Source organism: Dermacentor albipictus, chromosome 7 (genome assembly GCF_038994185.2).
Source record: "Dermacentor albipictus isolate Rhodes 1998 colony chromosome 7, USDA_Dalb.pri_finalv2, whole genome shotgun sequence".
Lineage (NCBI taxonomy): Eukaryota > Metazoa > Arthropoda > Arachnida > Ixodida > Ixodidae > Dermacentor > Dermacentor albipictus.
This window is the reverse complement of record NC_091827.1, coordinates 50,016,229-50,041,118: the sequence shown is the minus strand read 5'-3', so window position 1 is coordinate 50,041,118 and position 24,890 is coordinate 50,016,229. Positions and strand designations below refer to the sequence as shown.

The following is a 24,890-nucleotide window of genomic DNA, read 5'->3' as shown; positions in this document are numbered from 1 at the left end:
GTCCTCCCTATTTAGTGAAAGCGTTCGGAAGCCCGCTACAGCGGATGATTTCACCAGTGTGTGCACGGAGCTCCTCTGCGTAGGAGGTTAATCTACACAGAGCGCAGGAAAAGGGTTCAAATTTAGCGTTTTCTATAGGGGTGGCAGTGAAATTTATAAGGCCTGGTCTTGCTGGGCCGACGTGACAACTATGGAAGGATGCCAACAAGATGCCGACCAGACACAAACGTTCGATTATATTAGGGGTGCATGTTTCGAGGGATAGGGGCGAAAATCACCGTGTCGGTGAGGTCCGGTGGAATGACCTGTTTCTGAACGCGCTGGACATTGTAAATGAAGCCGAGTTTCTGCAGGACGTGCCGGCCCGTGGCTGTCAGAGACATTTCTTCGAGTTGAGAGGCTCTTTGCGCATCTACGGATTCATTAGGCGTGTTGTATACCCCTAGCTGTTCTGTGTGTCGTATGGGTGATTTCAATGAATGTGTGCACCGCTTGCCCCCCTTTGCTGAATGCTTGTAGCTTCAGCCCTACGTGGGTGTGAGCTATTGCTTAAGGGGGTAGAGGCGGTATGAGCCATTCATTGTCTTACGTAACAGGTAAATTTCTCGTAAAAGAAAGCTCCTGAAGCTTGAAAATTTGGAAACATTTCATTACTGATATTTCATCTTTTTGCAATTCTAATTCTTTGGGTGGTCACCTGACAAGCCTATATTTACAAAATATTTCGGCACGTTTCAATATTTACATAAACATCGTGCATCGTATTGCCTTTCTGCAGACAATCAGTGCTCCCACACTTCTACCCTACTCTTTCAAAGTTATTATATAACTACGGGGCAGGGATCTTGGGATGCTAGAATCTTCTTGAGCCTACTTCGGTAGAGTTGTGCGTGTACTAATGTTGCTCGACACTCCTTACTTCAGTGTTTTCGTTAATGTGGCAAAAGCGGGGAGCTCCTTTCGGCAAAGCCGCAAATAATCTTAATAAGCAAAGAAAGCATGCTGTGCCGGAATATGATTATTCTAGAGAAGCTAAAATGCTTTCGCCTCCTTATTGTGTCGACATAGATATTGTCATGACGGATGACCTCAAGCCAATTACTAAACTCGTTACATAGCTCTGACACCTGTCATACGCTTCAAACAGGTTGCACAAAACTGAGCCTATGGGCTCTGCTAAAGAAATGCCTAATCTACGTTCACTGTACTAGAGGAAGATCTTGAAAACCATTCCGACGAGAATTCTACTGAGCAGATGGTTGTGATGCATTGAATGCGGTCGATTCGAGGTATTATAAAAAAATTGTTTTCTGTTTAGCAGCTACTCCTTCATTAATACGTTTGTGCATCACTCTGCCCTTGCCCTACCTCAACTGACGATCACCCGCCGATTGACACATAGTTCACTGTTTATGGCAAAAAACAAAGAATCGGTGCTACGTTCTGTTCCTTGCCTTGGAGATGTCCCTAGATGATGATAGAACAAACTAAGAATATTACAAATTTTCAGAAATACCTGCAATAAACTCTTGCGGAATTTCGTAATGATACGTTATTATGTTTATAGTACCATATTATCTCGACACAAAACCAAATATTAAAAAAAAGCTACAGACATTTTCAATATAACTTGCTAATTATTTACCAGCGCAGTGCACCAGGAGGGTAATGGAGCAAATTTACTAGATATAGCATGTTCTTTCAGACTACAAAGTACACCCGTTGTACGAAATAAAAAAGGAAGTTAATTTCCCTGGAATGCGAAAGATGTTGATTATTTATTACTATTAGTTGACTGTTTATTATTCGTAAATAACTGTTGCGACAAAAATTATGTCGGGAGAGCTCTATTGCGTACATCAAATATTTCAGCTATTTTCTGGCTATGAGAAATTGTAGAATACTGCCTTATATAGTGACACGTGAGCTCGTTTATCCTTTACGGGTGAGTGCTTTTAACGTCTAAGAAATGTTATCGCTCTGCGCGGCACGCGTCTACATGTATCGGAAGTTTCGAGAATGTTATCGATGCTTCTATCCGCAGTCTGTTGTCGCCGAAACTTGTGTAATCTGATTCGATGTATGTGCAACGCGAATGGTGTAGAACTTTGTGGAAGGCACGCGGTTCTAAGCGGTTACTCTGGAACATTCGACGACTGATCTATAAAAGCCGGTGCGCTTGACCCGCTAATCAGATTTTGACGATCGCCGAATGTGTCGCTGTTTTCGCCGTTCTTTTAGTGTAGCCTATTTTTGTGGGCACAGGCTCACCCGATAAAAGTTAGTTTCGCCTTTCACAGTATTGCTGCTCTCTTCTTCATACATGGTACATACTGTACGTGTACTACCATGTACTACCATGTACTACCATGTACATACATACATTCTGTACAGAATGTACATACATACATGTACATTCTGTACTACCATGTACATGTACATACTGTACATGGTAGTACAGAATGCACCTATTTGTATACTGAATAATGAGATACTCTGCTCTACGTTGCTCGGTCGTTTATGAATGCCGTAAGCTGCCAATAAAATTGTTGGGTGAACCACATTTTTCTGCCGACTCACGTTTTGGTGAAACAAATGTTTCCGCCGGCCATGGCGTGCTGGGGCGCTGTTCTGGGCATTCCACCATTTTCTTCGATGCGTCACGTAGACCCGACGAGAATAAAATGGCGCTGATAGTCCCATTTTACTTTCCTAACGTTACGCTAACTTGACGTTTTGACTAAGAAACAAATGAAGGCACTGAACGTAAGGTTTTCGGCAAAGCAAGACAGTTTTTCTCCGCAGTAAAAATAAAGCAGCAAGCTCAAAGCGCATGATTATTCCATCGAAAAAGCTTCTCGCTTCCGTCGTCTGTTGTGTGCAAGCCGTCGTCTGCTTCATTAGCTAGGATGCGTGTACCCAGGAAACGGAATGAGTCATCGTACACTGGCGCCAACGCGCTTGTTTTCTACCTCGAGGCAACGTACGCGACCGACCGTGGCGATGAGCACACGTTCTAGGCCGTGTTATCGCTATCTCGCGAAACGCAAGTGACTCAGCCCGACTCGCATGGCTGAGAGACGCCCGAATATTACCGATAGCGTCGCGCGCGCCAGAGATACCCGGTGGCACGACGCAAGCACCGGCACTGGCATCTCTTGTTCAGTTCGCTGGTTACTCGGACCGCGGGAGGAAACATCAAGGCGCCACCTTCCCTACATCCTTTTTTATAAATTAAAAAGACGCCGTTGTCGTAGCTTTTGATTGGCAAAAAGGCATAAATCTAGATTGAAATAAAAACGCAGCAGTGAGAAGTGGACAACGTTGCGCAACGTTTGCTATGTTAAACCAATATTATTTCGTATAAACTTGTTCTCTTAAAAAAATGAAGGCCCAAGCCGCAAATGCACACACCACCCGAGAGCGATGCAAATACCATGAGCGTGCGTTAAGAACAAAATATTTTTAATGGCGCCAAACGAACGAGAAATTGTGGCGATACGCATTCCTCTCGCCCGGAATCGCATATGGCTGCTCATTACCATAATTCGCGCAGCTCGTCGCACCACCAATTATTTCGCAAGACCCCTGCAATGGCGCAACGTCACGCGACATAAAATTGACGTTTACGAAGGAAGGAAGGAAATCAACTTCATTCCAGGTCCTGCAGGCCACGAGAGCTTTGGGCTCTCATGGAGTGGGCGTCTCCCACGACGGAATCGGCAGGTTGAGTTTCCTGGCGGCGTCGTGGACCTGCTGGACAGCCCAGAGTTGGGGAGCTAGTTCTTCGGTCCGGACTGCTTCCTCAATCTTGCGCTTGTCTTGTTCGCAGTTTATGTGAGCTTGCGAGCACGGCCAGAGTAAATGATAGACGTTAAGGTGCGCCGTGCGTTTCGAGAACAGGAGCCCCGGCTCGCGCATCTTGAACAGAAAAAGATAACTTTTAACACAGAAGCCTTGCACACATGTTGCTAGTACAAGAAAAGTAAAAGCCGAAGGGTGCGTTGAAAACAAAAACTGAAAGAGGAAAACAATCTGCAAATAAACATGCAACCGATGTTGCGTTCCATTGGCGCCTACAGAGAAAGTCGTGTGCTCGTCGAGTGCATAGCAGACGACAACCGGGATGGCGTTTCCCGCTCGAGCATCAATAAACTGTTGCCACGGCCGCACGGCTGATTTTATTTCTTAATTTTGCCCTGCCAAGCACACGGAAGAAAGTGCCGCTCCAGAAGGGATTCCCATTAAATTAGGGGGTATACCAGCAGACATGGCTGTGCTGAAACTTTGATAGATGCCAATATACGGAACACTGTTCCTGCTGAGGCTGACCGGGTATAACATGGACTCCCATATTTAATATGTCACATTGAACATCAAGGTGCTCAAGTATACAGAATGCCGTTCACTGATCCATCTTTTTTTTAAATTTTGCGACACACCGTTTCGCTTACGTAAGTGAAAGTAATTTGAAAAAACGATCAGCATATGGCCGGAACTTGAAACAAGACTAATAATGCTTGAATGGCCACCACCGCGGGACAGTTTATTATTCAAATATGCCTATTTGAAGCAACATGCATAGGACAACGGCTTTGGCCATTACAGATAAAGTCGATGTGAATGGGGCTAGAGGGAATAAGAGCACTCTTATTGCATGCAAACAGAGAAAAAGAGCAAAAAAAAAAAAACAAAGCACGCTAGTGTGGTTTTTGGTCGCAGTCCCTCACACAAGCAATTGTCCTTCGGCTTATTCAGCGCAGTTTATTTTTTTTTTACACCACACTACAGCCACTAATGCCTCGATGCTAAATTACTCAACCCTTAGGCCCACAGGCCGGAACACTTCACCCTACACATTCTTTTGCTTGCGCTCCTCTCATGCATTGCAGTTGAAAAAAAAAGTGCCGTGAATGGCCTCCAGGACGGCCTCACTACGTTTTTTTGGCATCCTCAATTCGGCCTCTGATAGCACTGAGTCGTGGGAACTTTCGGACGTAGCATGTGCCATCGAAGTCATCCATCTCAACGTTGAACGCTGCAATACCGGTGTAGTTCTTGGGCAGTATGTCAAGTCTTGACTTAGCCTGCATGGAACGGCACGTGGTTGAAATTATTGGGAGAGAAATATGCCTATTTGACGAATTTTCGTTGAATATTCAATACTAGCTGAGCACTTGGCTGGTTCCTAAGGCGCTCCTACTCTGATCGCAATGGTTCAGAGCATGGTTTAGGCTAGTGCCAGAGAAGGAATGAAAAAGGTTCAAGTTTAGGCAGCTTATCATTGCAATAGATGAGACCAGAAGCAGGAAAGCTTTGGCACTTTCCATATTTCACCAAATATACCAGATGATCTAATGGGGCACTCGCCGAGGTAGGTACCATGAGAGGAACTGAAGTTGGAGTAACCACGTGACCCGAAATTGTGTCAGGTCTCAGAGCACGGCTATTAGGTTTGCATTCATCATGAGTAAAGCAGCGCAGAATGTAGAAGGACAAATATGGTAGTAGCCTGTCCGTGGCTTCTCGCGCGACTTTTCACATTATGGACCTGAACTCCATTTCGGTAGCAGTCTCCTGCCTAAGGAGAAAGCTAGTGCCTCTGAATGTTCTGAGACGGATATTGCGTGTTCGGATAGAACCAGCAGAATGAATTCCGAACGCTCAAATTCGTCCAGGGAAATGTAATGCGCTCGACGAACGCGCTATTGGGACTCGAAATAGACGAATGAAATCGACGTTTGTCATGTGGCAGTTAACAGACATACATGCTCTTGTTAGTTGGTTGTACATAAAGAGCGTTAAGGCCTAAAGGTATTCTAAACTATTTCCGTTCCATTTCACAAATGTGCTTTCTACGATGGGTGACGCATTTTTCGGGCCGCACCCACATCACTTGTCTGTCAAACGGCATTTCGAAAACCAGGAATGCTCCCCACTTGATATGATTTGGACCCAGTAACCACACATAATTTGGATGAAGGAAAGAGAACTAATTATTTGGGATTGTACGTTTTTTTTTGGCCATTACAAAACCGCAAACCCATCATCTTGCCGTATGAAACTGAATTGCTTTCGTAATAGCTGGAGACTGCCCAGTTCCAAAAGAAATAGAAGTAGGTTGCCCGCCAATCTATCTGCCACTGTCTGCTCGAATCTGCCATGGAAAGTAGATTTATTTGCACAGAATATTTTTTTAATACCAGTATGTGACTATGGAGCCCCTTCGGCCACATATGCGACATTGCTCTACCAACACATCCTTACTGAGGATCTGTTTTAGTGGCATTTATCACCTCCTGTTCCATGCCACCGCGAAATCCGACCCGACACCGCAAGTTAAACAAGGGGAAGCGGACCGATCAATGCCGCCTGCAGCACACCTCCTCATTCGGTTATCTACTTTCACTACGCTAGTTTGACGCACAGAAACGCTCTCCAATTCTGTGCACTTCTCACCTGTTAGGCAATTATTTGAGAAAAATCAGCCAAAGCAGGAAATTCGAATAGTTGTTAATGCAAACAATAATTATCTCCTATACCAAGGAGAGTTTTTGATTGGACTATTCAAACAACCCTGCGGGTCACCGCACGATGCTCGTATCGGTGGGCACGTAAATTGAACCTCAACAATTTAAGCAAATTGAAATAGATTTATGTTACAGGGCTCCAGGAGCAGAACAGCGGCGCGAAAATAGGCGAAAGGAAGCAGTGATTCTGCATGGCCTTCGTCTTCCTAAAGTTTATTTAGCTACTTTATCGTTCCTATTCTAAACTCGCAACACTTATGCTTTAATTAACCATACAATTTCACATAGCGTCCTGAAGTGTCACACTTGTGGGGTGGGCACCGCGCGATCCACAACTCTATGGCGTGGAATCAGCGTTGCGAATTTCACGACAAGGCACAAGGATGATTTGGATGCTTGAATATTTTTGCTTCTGAGCACGAGGGTCACCGGCTCGATACCCGCTAGCGGCCGCGCAAGATTTAAGGCGTGAGAGCTAGGGTTGTGTGAAAGTTCCGCAGATTGTATGTTTCTTTTCCCTGAGTGGACAGGATATGACGAGCTAACTACGACATGCGTGAAATTTAATCTTACAATGTCGTGACGTGTTGACAGAAGGCTACAAAATCGAGCCCAGAAATGTTAGAAAAGGTCCTGGGATGTCTATGACACACAGCAATATGCGCCTTTCCTCAATATCAAGTTAGTATTGTTAATATAATTGTTGAGAAAAGGTTCCTATATATAGATGAGTGTGAAGCGGTAATGCGTAATGAGGCTTTGTAGTATAGCAGCTCCTTTTATTCAGGAATGACAGCAAGAGCTTCTGCCACGTCTGTGTTTGCTGAGGGGCATTGCAGTCGATAGGGTACCAGTTTTCCATTTTACCAAACGATGAAAGGAATAAAAAATGCGAAATATTGACGAAAATTTTTTTAGTGACTGAGGCTTTAATTTTATTACCCTTAGGCCTTAAGCTTAATACCTGAAGCCTTAATAGCTGGGGATTTAAGGTTAAGTCACGACCAACTACAATTTACTAAGTACATGTGAAACGCAGAAATACCACACCAAACAAGAGCTGCTAAATTAAAAATATCGTATCCTACCGACTCTATGAACGAAAGTATTGATTTAGTTCTTCACCATTTATAAAATACTGGTGAAACTTGGTAACTTTATTATACATTTACAAATGCGCAATACTACCAAACCAGCAACCTCAGTTATATAAGTGAATCTGTTAGATATCCTTAAGCGAACACCTTATGGTATAATAGTTTGTTCACAGATTAGTGCAAATTGATACAAGACGCTTACACAAAATATTTCAATATATCCTGCTATGAAATAATTGGAATACTTGAAAGCAAAGTCTAATACATCTGTTTTCTCCGCTTTAAATGTCTCAATTACTGCACCTTACAAAATTCATAATTCAGATTTCTTTTTATTGCTTGGTGCGACGGTTTTAAACATGGCGTCAAAGGTTTTCTCAAATTTTGTTATTTATATATATTGGGTATATGGAAACTGCAGGGTGAGATTAAAGATCTAGTTCCTGCTGCTGTTGTATTTAGAATATTCCTTTAAGTTCAGCGAACATCGTAAAACTCGGTTCAGCGGATTCCGCAAAGCACTATTTTTCCGTGACAACGCATTTAAATAGGTGTTCTTGCCGTGAAGCGCCTCAGAGGGGTCCTAAAGCTCCTTTTGGCCTCGGCCAAAAAATAAAGGCCGCCCATAGCGTTCGCAGCACCGAACATCTCAACCAAATTTGGTTGTCGTGTGCGGCCCACGGAGCTAGCAAGCGGAGCGCGAAGCTACCTTTTTCCGGATCACTGTCTTTTTAACATAAGCCTTCTCCTCCCATTCTTCGGGTTACCTCTTGTTACTCTAGGCTCACAGGCAATACAATCTTCAATAGAATCACAGGGAATGCAAAGATTCCCTTTGGCGGCTGCTATTGGCCAATGGATGACATCAATCACGAAGGGCGCTTGGATCAGTGCACTTCTGTGTAATTTTAAAGCGTATATTTGTTGACGCAGTTTAAAAAGACGCTTAAGAGAAAAGGAATCAGTTTCGAATTTCGGTGGGAACTGCGTACTTCCGAAAGTTCGACTACCGTACGATCGGTGACTCTCATCGACTAAACATCGGTCGCGCCTGGCTGCGTGGGACGGAAACTTCGGCCGCAATGCCTATCAGTGACGTAGCCGTCACGTCACGTTAATTTCTGCTTGCTTTGAAAGCTCAACTAGTCTAGAACCACGCGAAACATGATGTCAGGCCAGACGTAGGCTTGCCAGCGCGCTCTCATTCCTGGCCGCTCCTGGCTAGACGTCTTGGCAGACTTCGCTTCTTGTCGACCTATTGCGGAAGTTGCGAAAATTGGATGCCACTATTGACCTTCGGTTCAACTGGCACAGGACAAAGCTGGTCGGCACCAGATGATTCGGCCAGATTTTGGCACAGGAGCGCTGTGTTCAGCGCTGACGTGCACAGAGTTAGCTACAACAGTTGCATGTAGTTGCGTCTGCAGCCTAGCATAAGTACCACGGCTGCCGCTTGGGGTCGCGACGAGTGCAGAAGCTGACTCGGTAAGGCTGGATGAGGACAACGGCGTCTTCTGATTGGTGTCTGTGGGCGACGTGACTGGAGGTCCGAGTGCCAGCATTGACGAAAACGTCGTCTGCTTCTCACATTGCACACCACCTCCGTACGTTGGGAGTCCTTTCGACGCGACTACATAGTGCGGCATTCATTCCTAAGCCGATGTGCGGTCGCGAGCAAATGTTTGGGGTCCATAGGTGCCGCAATTTTTGTGTATGTTTTTTTTTTAATTTTTTGCCGCCTGGGCATTCGGGCTGAACTCTAGAGCGCAGGCCTACGTGCACGTGTTTGACTTATACAATGTAAAAACAAAAAAAAAATCCAGGCCGCGGAGCTGTTTTAGAAGATGTTTAATTTCTTGCGGATACCGTTTTCTCCAAACTGCTTCTCGTGAGTGTACGCGATGGCGGCATACTCGCACGAGCGAACACGAAGATGAAATTTGTTCGACCATTGGAAATTATGTTAATAACTTATGGTATTGGTTTATGTTATTGATTTAGCTTATTGATCATATTACAGATAAGTGGGAAAGGAAATGTGCTACTCAGGTCGCTCGGTGCGAAAACAGCTGCGGGTAGCTATTTCCTACACAGTTGCACAGCAAAGGTACGAGACACTCTGAACTCAACCGCAAGCTTAGGTTGTAGCCCCTGAGCTTGGCGCGTCGAAGTCGCCACCATGGGAAGTAGTGGCGTCAGTGCGACCATCGAAAATCAAATTTGAGCTGCACGCCATGGTGACAATCCATACGCGTGGCATTGTGGGGGCCACCCCACTTTGCCCTAGCCTTTGCAGTCGAAGTCATTTGAGAAAGCGCGGGAACACCGCAAGGGGATCAAAGACGATCTTTGATTGCCTACAGCTCCGCTTTTGCCAAATGCAATGAAGTACTTTGTTGCTCCAATAATATATCTGAAATCGTATCTTTTACCGTAAAACGTAATTCTCAACTTCGATAAAGAATGGTTCAGAGCCCCTTTATTAGATTACTGTGATGAACACCAGTGTCTCGGAAGGGAACCAAAATAAGAGAAACAAAACGATACTTTTGACCGGAACAGAAACGTAAGAGAAACGTCATGTATCATTTTGTTCCGGAGCGAGACAGAAGTATTTTTTATCCGTTTCTGGTTCACGGAGCAAGTCGGCAATCGGAAAAAAAACCAAAGTTAATCAAAGTTAGCAATAGCGCGTATCTCAGGTAGGGAAAGTGCGAGCAAGTGCAGGTCGAGAGCTCTATTCAGCTGACCCGCTCGGTGCGCTACGAGATTGGCATCGCCACGAAACCCCGGGCTTGTGTGATGAAGAGCATACGATTTCGTTTTCTACGGGTGCAATGCTTTGTTACGGAATTTTAACGTTTGTTTGCTCTCGTAAAGGTAGCTATTATAGAAACAGCGGCCTTGCATTTCGGCAAGTACACTCGATGACGCGCAGCTTCTGAGGAGATGCTCAGTGACGTCACTCAAGGCACAGAGCAGGATCTTAGAATTCATAATTTAGTTATTGAGAAAACTACGAGGGCGAGTCATGAGACATCTGCCCCTGTTTTTTAGTAGCCAATACAAAGTACACAAAAGTAACTCCAAATATACCTATTAGTTTGCGTACTTTACACTATTTTTCCATATAGTCCCCGCACCTCTTCAGACATTTATACCATGGCAGCCGTAAACTTTAGGTGCCCCTGTCGTCAGTCAGCGATGAACGCGGCCTCCTCGAAGGCTCATCGTCATGCAAGTCTTCACGGGTTTTTGCGAATTCACAACAGCATCCCCTCACGCTTCCGACAGTGAGACACCTTTCCCCATATATGTGCTGTATTCGCCTGCGGATTTCGATGGGCGTTCGTTCCTTGCTCCAAAGAAAATTAATCACACTTTGTTGCTCGTACGCTGTGGATGTGTGAAGCACAACCGCCTTCTTCAACAACTGGCAGCAGCGCCGTGCCGCAGAGCTGCCGGACGATAAGGACGAGCCGGTCCAAGAAAGGTCAACTGCTGAGAATGGATATGCTGACTTTGCATTTAGAGCTCCAATTTGGCTAAAAAAGAAGGGGGGGGGGAACTTTTTCAATCGCCCAATGTGCAACACTGATCATCGTTGCTTCGAACATTTTTGTATGCGAACCAAAACCGTTATGAAGCATTAGGGATAAGTTTTTTTTTTTGGTTCAGGAGTAGAACCGGAACGGTACATTCAGTTTCATTACAATGAAAGTGAAATCAGAACGAAAAGCTTTTAGTTCAGACATCCTGACGAGCATTATCTCTAGCTAGACAGGCCTCAAGGCGAAATACGGAACACGCCGTTAAAAGCTAACAGCGAAACTCTTTTGTCATTACAATCTTTTCTTGACACGCCGCGGTTACTTGAGGACTGTGCCGGTTCTGGCCTTGAATGAGGTGTTGCGTGTTCACTACCAGAAAAGTCACGCGCATTCTGACCGGAATTTCTGAAAAAGTATGTTTTAAAGGGAAATGCCTTTCTTAACTTGGAGAAAAACTTCTTGAGGACACTGTTAAGCTTGACGGATATTGGGTCATCGGTACAGTACCGAGCGTCATTGGACGACAACGTAGGTACAAGGGCATTCACCTTTTTGTTTATCTGCTTGGTGCCGTCAAAAAATACCAGCGTGTTTTGGCTAAAACTTAGTACTGTCGCATCCACTTTGCCAAAGTCGCCAGTCGCGAGTCGTCGACACTCTCCAGCTTTGCACCTGCACACCTGAAAATGCAAGAAAGACAAAATTATATCGAATGAAAGACAAGCGACCTTCGAGTAATGGAAGATTTGGTCAGTATAGCGGACGTGAGTTCCCGATTAACAGCTCGCGCCGGGACCTAATGTCTTGTGGTACTTACTGACACTGCAGCACGGTTCGTTGCTCAACCACATCGCAGGGTTGGTAGCGTCCGCTTGCAGGACGCATTGACAAAGTCGCCCCCCACGTGTCTTGATCATTGCCATGCAGAGCAGAGGGCTCCAGCATGGTTATACATAACAAAAAATAGTAGGCTGTATGTGCACTAATGGCTGCCTCTAACCCACTGCCAGTCATGTAGTGATGGCCCTTTCGACATGAACTGTGCGCATCAAGTAATGCGATGGCATAGGTCATGTCATTTGCTCTGAAGCAGTTTGTTGCAACCAACGGACGTGTTGCTCTGCATAATACGGCCCCCAGTGGCGTTGATTGCGCTTCACGGTCAAATTCGGCCCGCTATTCTACTTACTCCCACGATAAACAGTAGGCGCCTACCGCCGGGGCGCATATGAGAAAAATTGACGCCGCATGGGGGCCATGACGTTTTCAGGGTCCCGTGACCGCTCTCTGCTGCTTGCAGTATACGAGATCAGGCGGCGTGCTCGTAAGCACCGCCAGACCTCGGAGGTCGTGTTTAATCACAGCAGCTTTCTCCAGCATCCACTTCTGCCGCTTCATAGGACGAGTAGCGCTGCTAAGGACTGGCACAGTATGCAGCCGAAGTGGTTGCGCACTGGAGGGGTAACCTGAATATAGCGCCCCAAACATTCCCTCGGCACACACACTAAGCTTAATGAGCAAATTTTGGTGCATCAGTTTAGTCGCGTCAAGACTGGCGGCTGTTGTTGCGTGATATTGCTGCGTGATGTTACTGCTCGATAATCTCAGAATATTTGGGCTGAAAATGCACCGCGTGTAATGTACGAGAACATTTAATATGCCATTCATTTTACTTGTCACTCTTACGTACTTCTTACTAAATATTCTCTACTTCGCTGTAAAGTTGATTCTTTTGTACCAATGTGTACTGAAAAGGAAATATGCATGCAGGAATTTTAGATGCTGATTCTGTTCGACCCCTGTTGCATTTATGTTGTCTCTTTCTTTCAATCCTTTCTTTATGATATGCAGATAAGGGCTCCGCAGCGCCTAAGTGAAAAGCTCTCACTTTTTCACGAGTAAGCCTCCATCGTAATGATGGAAATGGGCAGAGTTTTAAGACGAACTATATCGTCAACTGCTGTAGTGACTGCAAACTTCCCCTTTCCCTTCTTGAGTTTCTATCTTCCAAATTCACGAAAATGGTTGCAAACTGATCCTTATTTCCCTGCGATGTATATACAGATCGTATAATACAATAGAATAAGTACATATAGCTGGTATTAATATCGGGACGTTGCACTCACCGAAGGGTAGTCCAAGGGGACGCTTTTTATAGCGATGCCCACCTCGCCATCCTTGGTCCAATAACCGCGTGCGAACAGACCCAATGAGAGCATCAGATAATGACCTCGCATGGTAAAGGATTCCAGGGAACTCAGATGGCCCGCGACATCCGCCTGTAGGCACAGTGTGAAGAAACAATCGCCGAGCGATGCACACATTGAAGTATTGGTCTCATGCAAACTCATAATTTTGCACTCCTTTCGCCATCCTGCTATTAACAAAACGCACATCGAATTGGAGCTTTCTGGAAGGAACACTTCGCAGGCTTAAAGGACATAATTCATTACATAAAATTGATACATTATATCGTTATTATTAACAAAGCGGATTAGCCAACAATTTACAGTGCTGATTTGTGATAGCAATTTCAATGCTTAAACTGGGAAATTGCTGACAAAGACTCCTATGCAATTATTCAATTTTAGTTATTCAATAGATGCTTATGCCATAAAATATGTGCACACAACTGCCAGCGTTTATTTGCTTTCTGTTTCTTTTTCTTTAGTGAATGTTCTCTTTTTATTAGTTCAAAGGACAAATATATGTGGTTCTTGAGATTATGTTCGTCGAGTAGTTCAAATTTTACGAGTCACAGAAGCCTTCGAGGTCAGCAAGGAAGAGACGGGGAGAGAAACAGCAAAAAGCTTATATTGAAACAGATGTATAGCGAGCTACTCGAACGTAAGTCGTTAGGTACAGGAGAGCAATGCGAAGCGTCCCTACACAACGTTCGTACGGGCGCTGCACGCTCGGGATTCGGTGTTCTATGAAACTGACGTGACGACGTCACTCGATGAATTGACCCAGCAGACACGGCAGGTAGGCATCTGCTGGGAGACGAGAGCGGAAAGCCTGTCGCTTCCGGGTTACATTGGACGTTGTCGTGCGACCGGGTCACAAAAATAGGTGGTATTTCGAACGTCGGTGTCCGACCAAGCGAAATCGTCTTCACTGCTCTCTTCAGCGGCATCTCTGCTAGGTGATTCCACAACTCTACAACATCTTAATATTTTTTCCTTGTTATCCAGTCAAGTGCGTATCTTGTTCTGAATGCGTTAAACGTAGTAATAGAATGTCGGACACGGCGGCAGTATAACAACTCGAAGAGAGAGAGTCCTAAGTTCATGTGGAGCATCCGGATGTGCGAACAGAAGATCAGTAAGATATATCTGTCACGGTGCATTGGTTGGTATTGCCATATATTTCACAGAACATTCGTTTCTGCACCCCATTGAAACGATGTACGAGGCCATTGTACAGACTCTAAAAATAAAGAGAGTTCCGGAAACTCCCTTTGATGAGGTATCTTCTAGTCCCATGTTTCACTCCTTTTTCGAGAATAGATCGACTCCCTTTCAGAGAGAGTAAAATAACTCTCCCGACAGAGTTTTAAAACTCCACCGCAAGGGAGTGCCAGTACTCTTCTGTAGAGCGCTAATACTTTCCCCATATGGGTAATAGCACTCACCCAGGCAAAGTGGTTCTACTCCTCCACACCAAGTGTTCCTACTCCCCATACGGAGTGCTTGCACTCCTCCTATCAGAGAAATTGCACTCCTTCAGAACAGACTGCTAGTATTCCTCCCAATATTGTGAAAGTGCTCACGATGTATGGCCATGGTCAGGTTAGAAGGGATTCGCGATACTTACATATGGGGAATATTTCATTTCTTCATAAGCAGCTCGTTCACTTATGCTCGGTGAATCGGATGTAATCTGTAGTCGCCAAGTTACTCAAATGAAACATCTTTTTCTGTTAAAATGTCAAACTCTTTATTGCTCAGTCCCACGACAAACTGAATAATAAGTTCAGAAACATAATGGCCGCATAAAATCATATACAATGATGCTTATGAACTTTACAACAGATCTTGTAATCATGAGTATATGCTCTAGAGTTTCATCCGTATTAGTGCAGAAATAACCTTTATTTGCAATTGGCTCTATCTTTTGAATATTAAAGTATACAATGGGAAGGTAAACTTGAAACTCAGAAATATTTCCACTACGATCGAGGAGAAATATACGCCAAATTACTGAACAGCAAGCGCATAACTAGCACAAAACGCTTGCACGTATATGGTGGAGGTTACCAGATGAGCTGGTAAAGATGAGGCCGGAAACGTAGATAAATTGTGCAGGAAACATTTTAGTGCCGCATGCTAAGACAGCAGCTCATTCGATAATGTCCTGTACAACGTATGGATCTTCCTGCCGGAGAGTACAGAGCATTTCGAAAAACGTCTAGCTTATTCTCATGTGAGGTCACTGGTCTACATTTGGTTATAAATATTTTACATCAAATTATTCATGTATGGCCTGTACTCCATTGTTACACGCGTGTCTTGTTTGGTTCTGCAGCTATATCCTGGCCAGACTCAAAGTAGTCCAGAGGCGTATAATATTTTCTATTCTGTTGGCGTCTTCACGAAAGTAGTGTCCTGGTGCTGTTGGATTGATCCGTTACACTTTCTCACAAATATAAGTAAGATTAAATTTAGAACGTTATCTAGTGCGTAGCAAATGAGTATAAGACTGCAAGGAGCATTGATATTAAAACATTGTGCATCAGAGTTCTCGTCATGTATTGTAGCTGTTCATCCCGTATAACGGTATGAACGCTATACATCTGAGTAGCAGCTTGAAGAATTAGGTGATCAATTATTGTGACTAGTTAAAAATGTAATCTAAGTAAACTATAGCATGGTTTCAGATGTGAACCACGAATGAGATGTGATAAATATGGATCATCAAAGGCGACATAAGTACAAGCAAAGGCAGGGCAGTGCACAAAAAAGAAAAAAAAGAAAAGCATAAATCGGGAAAGGCACCATCCCGATTTACATATCCCTTCCATACTTGTGGATTTTGCATGCGGCTATGCATATAATTGCACAATGAACCAACTACTTGTAATCAAAACTTCTTTTCCTACTGAAGTGATTAAGCTATGCTAAAGTAAGAATAATTATCGCGCCTAGAGAGTCTTCGTCTTAAAACAAGTACATGTATGTCTGGGAAAGCGAATACAGTGCCTCACCGCGCACTCTACCTTAAGTCCAGATATTTACTATGTTTAAAAATTATTTGTTATTTTGCTCTATAAAAATTATCTCTGCAGAAGCCATTAAACTAGGGGATTTTCCTTAACACTATATGTTCACATCTACGAAGTGAACAAGTGTTCCACGGAGATGCTCCCAGTTCGTTGCATTGAACACCCCTGCCTCTGCTATCATACTTGGCTCGCAAGTAGACTTCAATCACCTTGCTCAAGATCTCTAATACGTGCCAAAAGCACACATGACTATTTCACAAGAGAAACCACAATTTTACTTGTCAAATTAATGTTTCCATTCCAAGCGACCCTGTGGCTTCTAATTAAGATGTAAGTTACGCACCGGCGCCTACACAGTTAATGACCTTGCTCCCGCTTCTGAAGCCGCGATCAGTTCTAATAACTGGTTTCGTGAGCATGCACGTAAACAATAATTACTTCTCAAACCCGAGGTACTCTGCCCCCAATGCTTTTCTTTTCTGGGACCGAAGAGGAAGCCATACTTCTAAGATTAGATGTAAAAAATAGATAAAGGCGAAGGTATTGATATCTGTCGGCTTCATGTCAACGTTTAAAATATAGAATGATAGTGGTTTGCATATGCACCTTTGCATCTACATGCTAATAAATTATGTCAGAAACTAACCAAGCATGAGCTCTTGCTTTTTTATAGTGAACACAGGTACCGTGGTACACTGGAAATATGTAATATGTCACTAAGGAAATCTACAATGTTACGGTACCATTATATTTTTTTTATCGCATGGATATATCGGTAGAGAGGCAAGATAAAAAGCAGTCACTTCTGACAAAACTAATCAGCTTTTCTTTAGAACAGATTTCTAACTCTTCAGTGACATATGCTGCCATGTGCTTGTCTCCAGAGAGCATTGTTGATCTTGACTTTCCCATTAAAGACATTGCAAACAAATACCTAGATAAGATGACTGCCTAGAACACGTGAGAATTTTCATCTTGGTGTGACATACTGTATGTTCAAAGTTTTGGTGACATTTAGTGAAACGGTACGCCAATATTCTCATATTCGAGTTTTCTCGTCCAAATTGCATGGTGGCAATGTATTTTGATACTTTGGAATGTCCTTCTCTGCAACACGTGGAGTCATGCTGAGCTGGCTCTTTGACATTCTTGTATCCTTGCAGCAGCCTTCTTGCGTTATATAAAGCGGAGGCCTGAAAATATTGTGTGCAGAGGTCAACATGAGGACATGGTGTAATATCTTGAAGTCTGTCAAGAAATAAGGTCACTGGACTATATGAAAGTCGTAGATCTTAATCTTTCTGGTGAAATGCATGCGAAACGTCTAAATGGGTACAATAGTCAACTGCTAACTTCAACTTTTAGATGGAAAGAAGAAAGAAATAACCAATTTTACAATACTACTACTAATAAACAGAATATTGGTCATTGTCAGATCTCATAAGTCTGATTAGTCTAGTGCGTCAGAAACACCACTTGTGAAACTTCCTAAGCACGTGCGCAGTGTGCTCACGCACCTTCTCTTGTCTCACTGCTCAAGACATTATTTGAGGATTGTATCTGCAAACATGATGCTCAGTAGGGATGGAAATATGATACTCTAGCTCAATGGATATTACTCGATGTGCATGTTAGAACGGGCAACAAGGCTAGTTATGGGAAGCTTACCCACATTTCACGAATAACAAGAATCGCTTCACGGCGGCCTTCATCTAAGTGTACTGAAATGCATCATGTATAAGGTACGCAATGGAGTTCATTTTTGACAGACTCAATTATTGCTCGTTTAATGGCCGACATGATAGTATCGGCCTTTATATTTTAAGTGTTGTATTAATGGCCGCCATGTGAAACATTCCGAAACCTCAAGTTCATGAAATCGTTAGAAATGATATCGGCATGCGGAAGGTGTGCGCAAAAATGGTTCCAAAAGTGCTGAATGACGACAAAAAGCCAGGCTGCGTTGTTCAAACGTGATCGAAAACTTTTGGACATCATAATTAGAGGGGACGAGACTTGGGTATTTGAATGGGACCCCAAGACCAAAAGTAAATCATCAGAGTGGCACACGCACTCGTCTCTTCGAGAGAAGAAAGCCAGGATGAGCAATTCAAAGATCAAGATCATGCTCATCATATTTTTCTAGATCCGCGGACTGCTTCATCACGAGTGTGTGTAACCTGGAATCACTCTTAACGCCAAATTTTATATGGAAGTCCTCAAGAGACATTTCACGCAGGGTTCAACGCATCCGGCCTGACATCGCAGACAACTGGAAGTTGTGCCACGATAATGCGCCGCCGCAGTCTCTTCATCGTCAACGACTACCTGGTTAAAGCAGGGGTGCTAACGATCGCCCAGCCCCCGTACAGATCTGAATTGGCTCCCCCCAACTTTTTCAGTTTCCACGCTTTAAAACACCGCTGAAATGGAAGCATTTTAGAAGAGTGGAAGAGATCAAAGCAACTTGCACCGCAGCATTGAAGGCCATTCTGAAGAAGAACTGCCGCAACGCATTCGAGAGCTGGAAACCTCGCTGGAGCCGATGTATCGGCGAAAAAGGAGAGTATTTTGAAGATTTTTAAACGCTCGTAGCAATAAATTCAATAAATGATTTTTAATGGCCCTACAGATATTACTTTCAGGACAGACCTTGTAGACGCAGAAAGTGATCGTAAGGTAGAATTCACTTACCGTGGAGGATTTGATGTTACATCCAACGAATGACAAAAGGCTGTCCTGCTTTCGCGGTGACGTGAGATGGCTGAGAGAAGGTCTTCCTTGGATGGCCTTCCTTGCTTTTCGCTGTACGGATCACTTTTCTCCGGAGCTGTGCTGTTCCGCGATGTCGTGCGCGAACGCGGTGAGGCAACTCCGAGTTAAAAAATAGATCGCTGGCTCCGCTTCGCATTGTACTGTGGCTGCCTGTTCTCTTTCAAGCAAAACGCTGTTCTTGCTCAGCGTGCCTGAGTAACACATCGCCATGTTCGGGGCCAGCCTCCTACAGTTGAAGAAGTAACTTACGCTAGTAAAACGGGAATTCTACTCTCCCTCAGAAGTGCGGAGTGAAAAGAACATTTCACTCTCTCCTTGCGTTTGGAGTGAAGAATGCATTTCACTCCACTCGACATTCTCAGACACTAAATGCTTTCAAGAGGAAATCGGCCCCTTTGCTACTGTGATACCCTCCCTAGGATTCAATGTCTATGGGTTGATATGAGTTTGTAGTTATCTGATCGATGAAAAGTAAGGAGTTTGTCTCTACCATTAATTTTGAAATAAATATTCCGCTCCCAAAGCTCGAAATATCTCGAGGGAAGCTAATCCTAGGAAGCATTTGTAGTAGCGCCCCTGCCGCTGCTTTTATTTCTCTTGCTTACAAAGTTACAGCATCAGTATATTGCTCTGCAAGTCGACCGTAGTCAGAACATGCTTTTTCTCACTCTAGGAAGATGCCACACATATAGGTTCTTGATGGCTGTGTATTGATCGGTAGTCTTAGTAGGCGGACTAAGAATGTGGGCTTGGTGCTCTGAATCGGTACCCATCATTAGGTTATGGTGGCAGTGACGATGCCCTGGTGGTCGCTATGGTGTACATTGATCGGCTCTGGCTGAACTTCACAAATATTCTTTGCCAGAGTGAGACCTATGCGCGACCATTGGTGTGTGGCTAGAGTCGCACAGCTTGTGTGGCAGTCCAAGCCAAAGCGTTCGAACCCAAACTGCGGAAGCCACTTCCTTTCCGGCCTCGAGTTATCGATGTTATTGTCGCCGACGACGATAATCGGAGAGGTGTAGCCTTTGCTGACCCTAGCAAAGTGCGACGACATGAATCTCTCGATCTGGCATTCGCTTGCGCCCGGTGATATATACACAAAGTGTATGCCACGACCCCATCCATTTTCCACACGGCGCACACATAGGCGCATTCGGTGACACTATCCTGCGGTGGTTCATGGAGGCTGTAATGTCGCACAGCCAAATTGTCTGTCCCGAAAGTACCTTTTGCATTTAGGGTTCGCTGCTTTGAAGTTGCGCAATGTATCCGCGGGTTACCCACATCATTCTGATGCAATCTCCGCCTCACGGCGTAGGGCGTCTTGCCTGACTTGCCACATGCGCTTTGTGTTTTTTGCACGCTCTTCATCGGTGGTATTTGCCGCTAACCACCGCCGAACACGTTCTTGTTTTGTTGTCGGCGTCGCACTTCGTAAGAGCGCTGTTCCTCGGGAATGCGCACTATATGCGGCCTCGCCATGGCAACGAGAGAAGACACGCGGAACTGAAAACGAAGAATGACAGCTTGTCTTGGTGGTTTTGATCATGTACACGTGCGGTGAGACTGGCCACCGGAGCCAAGTAGATACGACGCCGACTCAGCAGATCGGAAGGAAATGAGGTGCGCATGAGCTTAGAGCGGTGGCCAAGAGACGGCGGTGTGAGCATAGGTGAGGCGTAATCCCCGTTGCTAAGCGGTAAATGTTTGATAAGCATGTATTATCTACCTGAGAGTCTAGTGACCACGAAAATGGTGCCTATTGATAACAATTACTCAACATGCATATGCAAGTGATGACGCATATATTGCTTTGCGTGGAATGAAGCTGTTTCTCTTCAATTTTGAGACCAGAATTCTCGCTCAAACACACGAAAATTTCACGAAAGGATCTCACTCTCAACTTCATCGTAAAAGTGCTTTAGGGACACTTCATGAGAGTAGCGGCGTGCATTAGAGATCTGACCGGGGCAGGAGATGCTATTCCAGTTAACAATCAGAGGAAAAAAGGAAGAAAATTAGGCAGTACACCTAGTGCATGTTGCCGTTAACCAACGGTCTGTTAAATATTTAGAATAGGTACCAAGGAACGGGAAATGTAGCGGGCGTCGGCGACAATTGTGATCCAATGAGGAAATGAATTCACAAGTATAAAATATTGTGTCAAGTGGCAGATGGCGGAGGTAAAAAGGACATTGCGAGGAAAGGCTTCATCTCGTAGGAAACCTAAGTGTGGCGATAATGAACACGATGATGTCGATGACGATAACGAATCGAGACACCCTGCAGCATTTCAACACCAACCTTTGCTCGCACTTATGCGTGCATATTATTTCACACTATAACCAGAGCCATTTCATACTTTTGTACTGGCTACACAACTTCTCCACCACACTTTAGCAGAGCTTCACACGCTGCCAACAATGACCGCTGAGTGGCGCCACCTGTTCGGAAGCTGCAACTGAGCGAGCGGCACGGGCACTGACCGGTTCGTTCTTGTGCTTTTTCTGCCATATTTTACCATGTGCAAAGGAGCTCGAATGGTTCTTAGGAGCTTGAAGAACATTGCCGAAGACCTCTTATATACAGCAGTGTCATTCCGCGGAAGGATGAGACGGGTGAATTGGTCGGGAAAAAATCAGCCGCAATGTTTCCTCGGCAGCCGCGTCGGAGAGGGGGACCTCTATGTCGTTGTATTGTGAGAACAAAGTCATGTGACTTGCATGCCTACAACTTCACCGCCAGTGACACGGCTGCTGGCAAAATACAGCTGTTGCAGTAAGGCGAATGTCGCTTTATTGTAACCTCTCCTAAATCCATCTCCCAAACAAAGAAGCACCTAAACAAGCACACGATACTAGCGATCGTAGCCTCCTCATCTGCAGTGGCGCCCCTAGAGGCAGTTTTTGTGCCTGTCCCTGGCCAGTAGAAAAGTATCGTCACTGCAATAGCAGCGAAGACACTTTGGCTGGTTTTTGGAAAGTGTACGCAGACTCACCAGCGTTACCATGCCGTCCTTACTGACGACTGCGCTGTCCGGGTTAGGCGCAATTGTGCGGAGCTGGTCTTGGGTGGGTGACCTCTCGCTATGAACTTGGATGATAAGCATCGTGATTTCTGGGAAATCGCTGTGGGAAAAGAACAATTATAACTGCATTTTCCTTGCATGCATTTACGGGTGCATCCTGTCCGTCTTTTCACTGTTTGGCGCTGTTCAATCATGTAGCAAACGCCAACCATTGTGCCAATTGGGCAATATAAAAGAACATCGTTATAACGAAAGTAGAATGAAGTCAGAAGTCAAATTTGAGATCTCTGTACTTGGAAAAGCAGCGATCGTTCAAGGCTAAATTCACGGAGAAGGACAAAGCTGCTTTTATTGCTTTTCAAAAATGGTGAGGCGTTCTTTACCAGCAACCTGCATGAATTTTCAGTTTTCCGAACCTTGCGGATTTCCGCGTAAATGACTCGCTCACTTAATTGCTGTGTTACGTTTACTCGGACCCAAAACACCGTTTTACTGCAACCGTAGTATGGACATATAAGGAAATTGCGTCGGGTGTATTTAATCAAGCTTGCGTGCGTCCGGTTCACTCGGCAGGTTTCCGCGAGAACTCGGCTGGACTCCCCGCAAATGACGTGCAGACGCTTGCACAGATTGTGAACTTTAGAAGTATCAAACTGGCACTTGTACTAAAGGAACACCAATACAGTTAGAGAAATACCGAATCAACTCAGAATGATAGAGTGCTATTTTTCTGCAGTCGATGGATTATTTTAGACTGGTAAGTGTAATAAGAAAGAAAAACAGGCACAATTATAGTTTTCGAATTTTGGGAGGAATTAGGTGAATGACCCGTGATAGATTTCGAAGTATACCTTCCTGGATTTCGGCCTTTGTGGCTCAATAATAGCATTTCAAGCTCGACTGGGAAATTGACCGTTTGCCATATTGAAATGCGCTGAGGTCAATTTTTACGCATAAAACACTTAACTATGCCCCAGTAGAAGATGTCAATGTCAGTGAGCCACTGCGCGACGTTCAACACGTAATCACTACTTTTCTTTTATTTTTTTCTTGCTTATCAAGCCTCCTTTGGTGGTAAAGCTGGCTTTTCTTCTTGCATTGTAGAAATGGTACATAGTAAGAGCGCTGAAATTGTTTGTTATCTTCAGTGCCCTTTGAAACCCGTAAATTGTACTCCGATAGCATTAATAGTTGAGCGAGATGACACCTATACAGTGAATAAAACTGCGCTTGTCTGTGCCCTTACTTACTTTGTGTGTAGTTTTGTCGCGTTGTTCATACCATCGTGTATTTCATGATGCTTTATTTTAGAGCGGGATATTTTTTTCCCTAAAATTTCCTGCGCGAAATACCGCAACGTTCTACTTCTAGAGCGGCTTTGCTCGACGTATGCGGAAGTTACCTTTAGTAAACGTCGATATAGAAAGTCGATTTATTTGCAAATATTCTTTTAGTCATATTTCTAAGTATATTTACTTTACGTCACTTATCGCAATTCACAAACTGGGGACGGTGAGTTAGCAGACGATGCCTTCTAAGAAAGAATGCTCACCTTGACGACATTTCCCAAGTTTAGCGAAAAGCTACGTGATGAGCAATTAAGATGCGATAGCAGGAGTGCGTTGCGGTGGGTGCTTTTGCGCTACCGCTGAGTTCTGGGAGGACCGAGCTTGTGCCTTAAGATATACTATGAAAGCGAGAGCCTTTGGACCACTGTGTGATAGATGTTGGCTCCCCAGCGTCCAACCATCGCTCGCAGAAGCGGGGGGAAAAAAGGCGGCTGCGTCCAAGTTCCGCGTTTGCATCGTTCAACACTACACAACGGTGCCGCATTAAAATTTTGCCTGGGCTGCATAAGAGTGCGCGCTGTAATTATGTGCAACACGGCTCAATTTTAATTTATCTTTGGTGGCACGTATCTAGAAACTAATTGAAGCTTCATGTCACTTGAGCGTACAACGTCGCAGCTAAATCTCCGCCCCACATATTTTTTTGGCGTTGTTACGCTGGTGCTAAACTAGAAGGCGTTGCTTGCTTCCCACATTCGCACTGAATGGAATTAGGTTCTACGCGCCAAAAACACAATTTGATAATCAGGCACGCCATGGTGGGGGTCTTCGGTTTAATTTTGACCATCGGAAGATCTTTGAAGCGCCGCCAACGCACAGGACACGGGCGCTCTTGCATTTCACCCCAATCGAAATGCGACCGCCGCATCCGCAATTCGATCCCGCAACCTCGTGCTTAGCAGTGCGGCACCGTAGTCGCTAGGCAAAAGAAGCGGGTTGCTTCGCTTCTACGCCAGCCGCACGTTGATGAGAGTGAAATGTACGAACGCGCATGTACTTAGCGCACGTTACTGAAGCCCAGGTGCTCAAAAATAGGTCCGAGTATACCACTATGGCGTTCATCATGATGATGTCGTCCTTCCCGCAGGTAATAGCAAGAATTATCTTATTCGAAACAATCTTATTACTCTTAAGGTGTTAATGGATGTAATGTGTGCCTGTGGAGTAACAGAGCCTAAGGCTAAGGAGTAGTCTAATAATTAAAGTTCTGCTGATAGCCCCTGCGAGCCGACTTTAAACTTTTGGCAAAGAAGGGAACAAGTTACTATGCTGAAGCCAGACCTGTACTTACTAGATAAGACACAAGCCTGTGATTTTCAACAAGTTGCGACTG

At 44.6% G+C, this 24,890-nt stretch overlaps 1 protein-coding gene across 1 annotated transcript in view; it reads right to left on the bottom strand.

Annotated features, from left to right (window-relative positions):
• Positions 1 to 3,448: 3,448 nt before the first annotated feature.
• The window catches only part of LOC135910146 (uncharacterized), a 103,817-nt gene continuing 82,375 nt past the window's right edge, over positions 3,449 to 24,890 (bottom strand). The window contains exons 10-13 of the mRNA XM_065442180.1: positions 22,179 to 22,308; positions 13,305 to 13,457; positions 11,727 to 11,858; positions 3,449 to 5,087 (exon numbers count right to left, since the gene is read on the bottom strand). Coding sequence (XP_065298252.1) covers positions 4,935 to 5,087; positions 11,727 to 11,858; positions 13,305 to 13,457; positions 22,179 to 22,308 — 568 coding nt within the window. The 3' untranslated portion in view covers positions 3,449 to 4,934. The remainder of the gene's footprint in view (positions 5,088 to 11,726; positions 11,859 to 13,304; positions 13,458 to 22,178; positions 22,309 to 24,890) is intronic.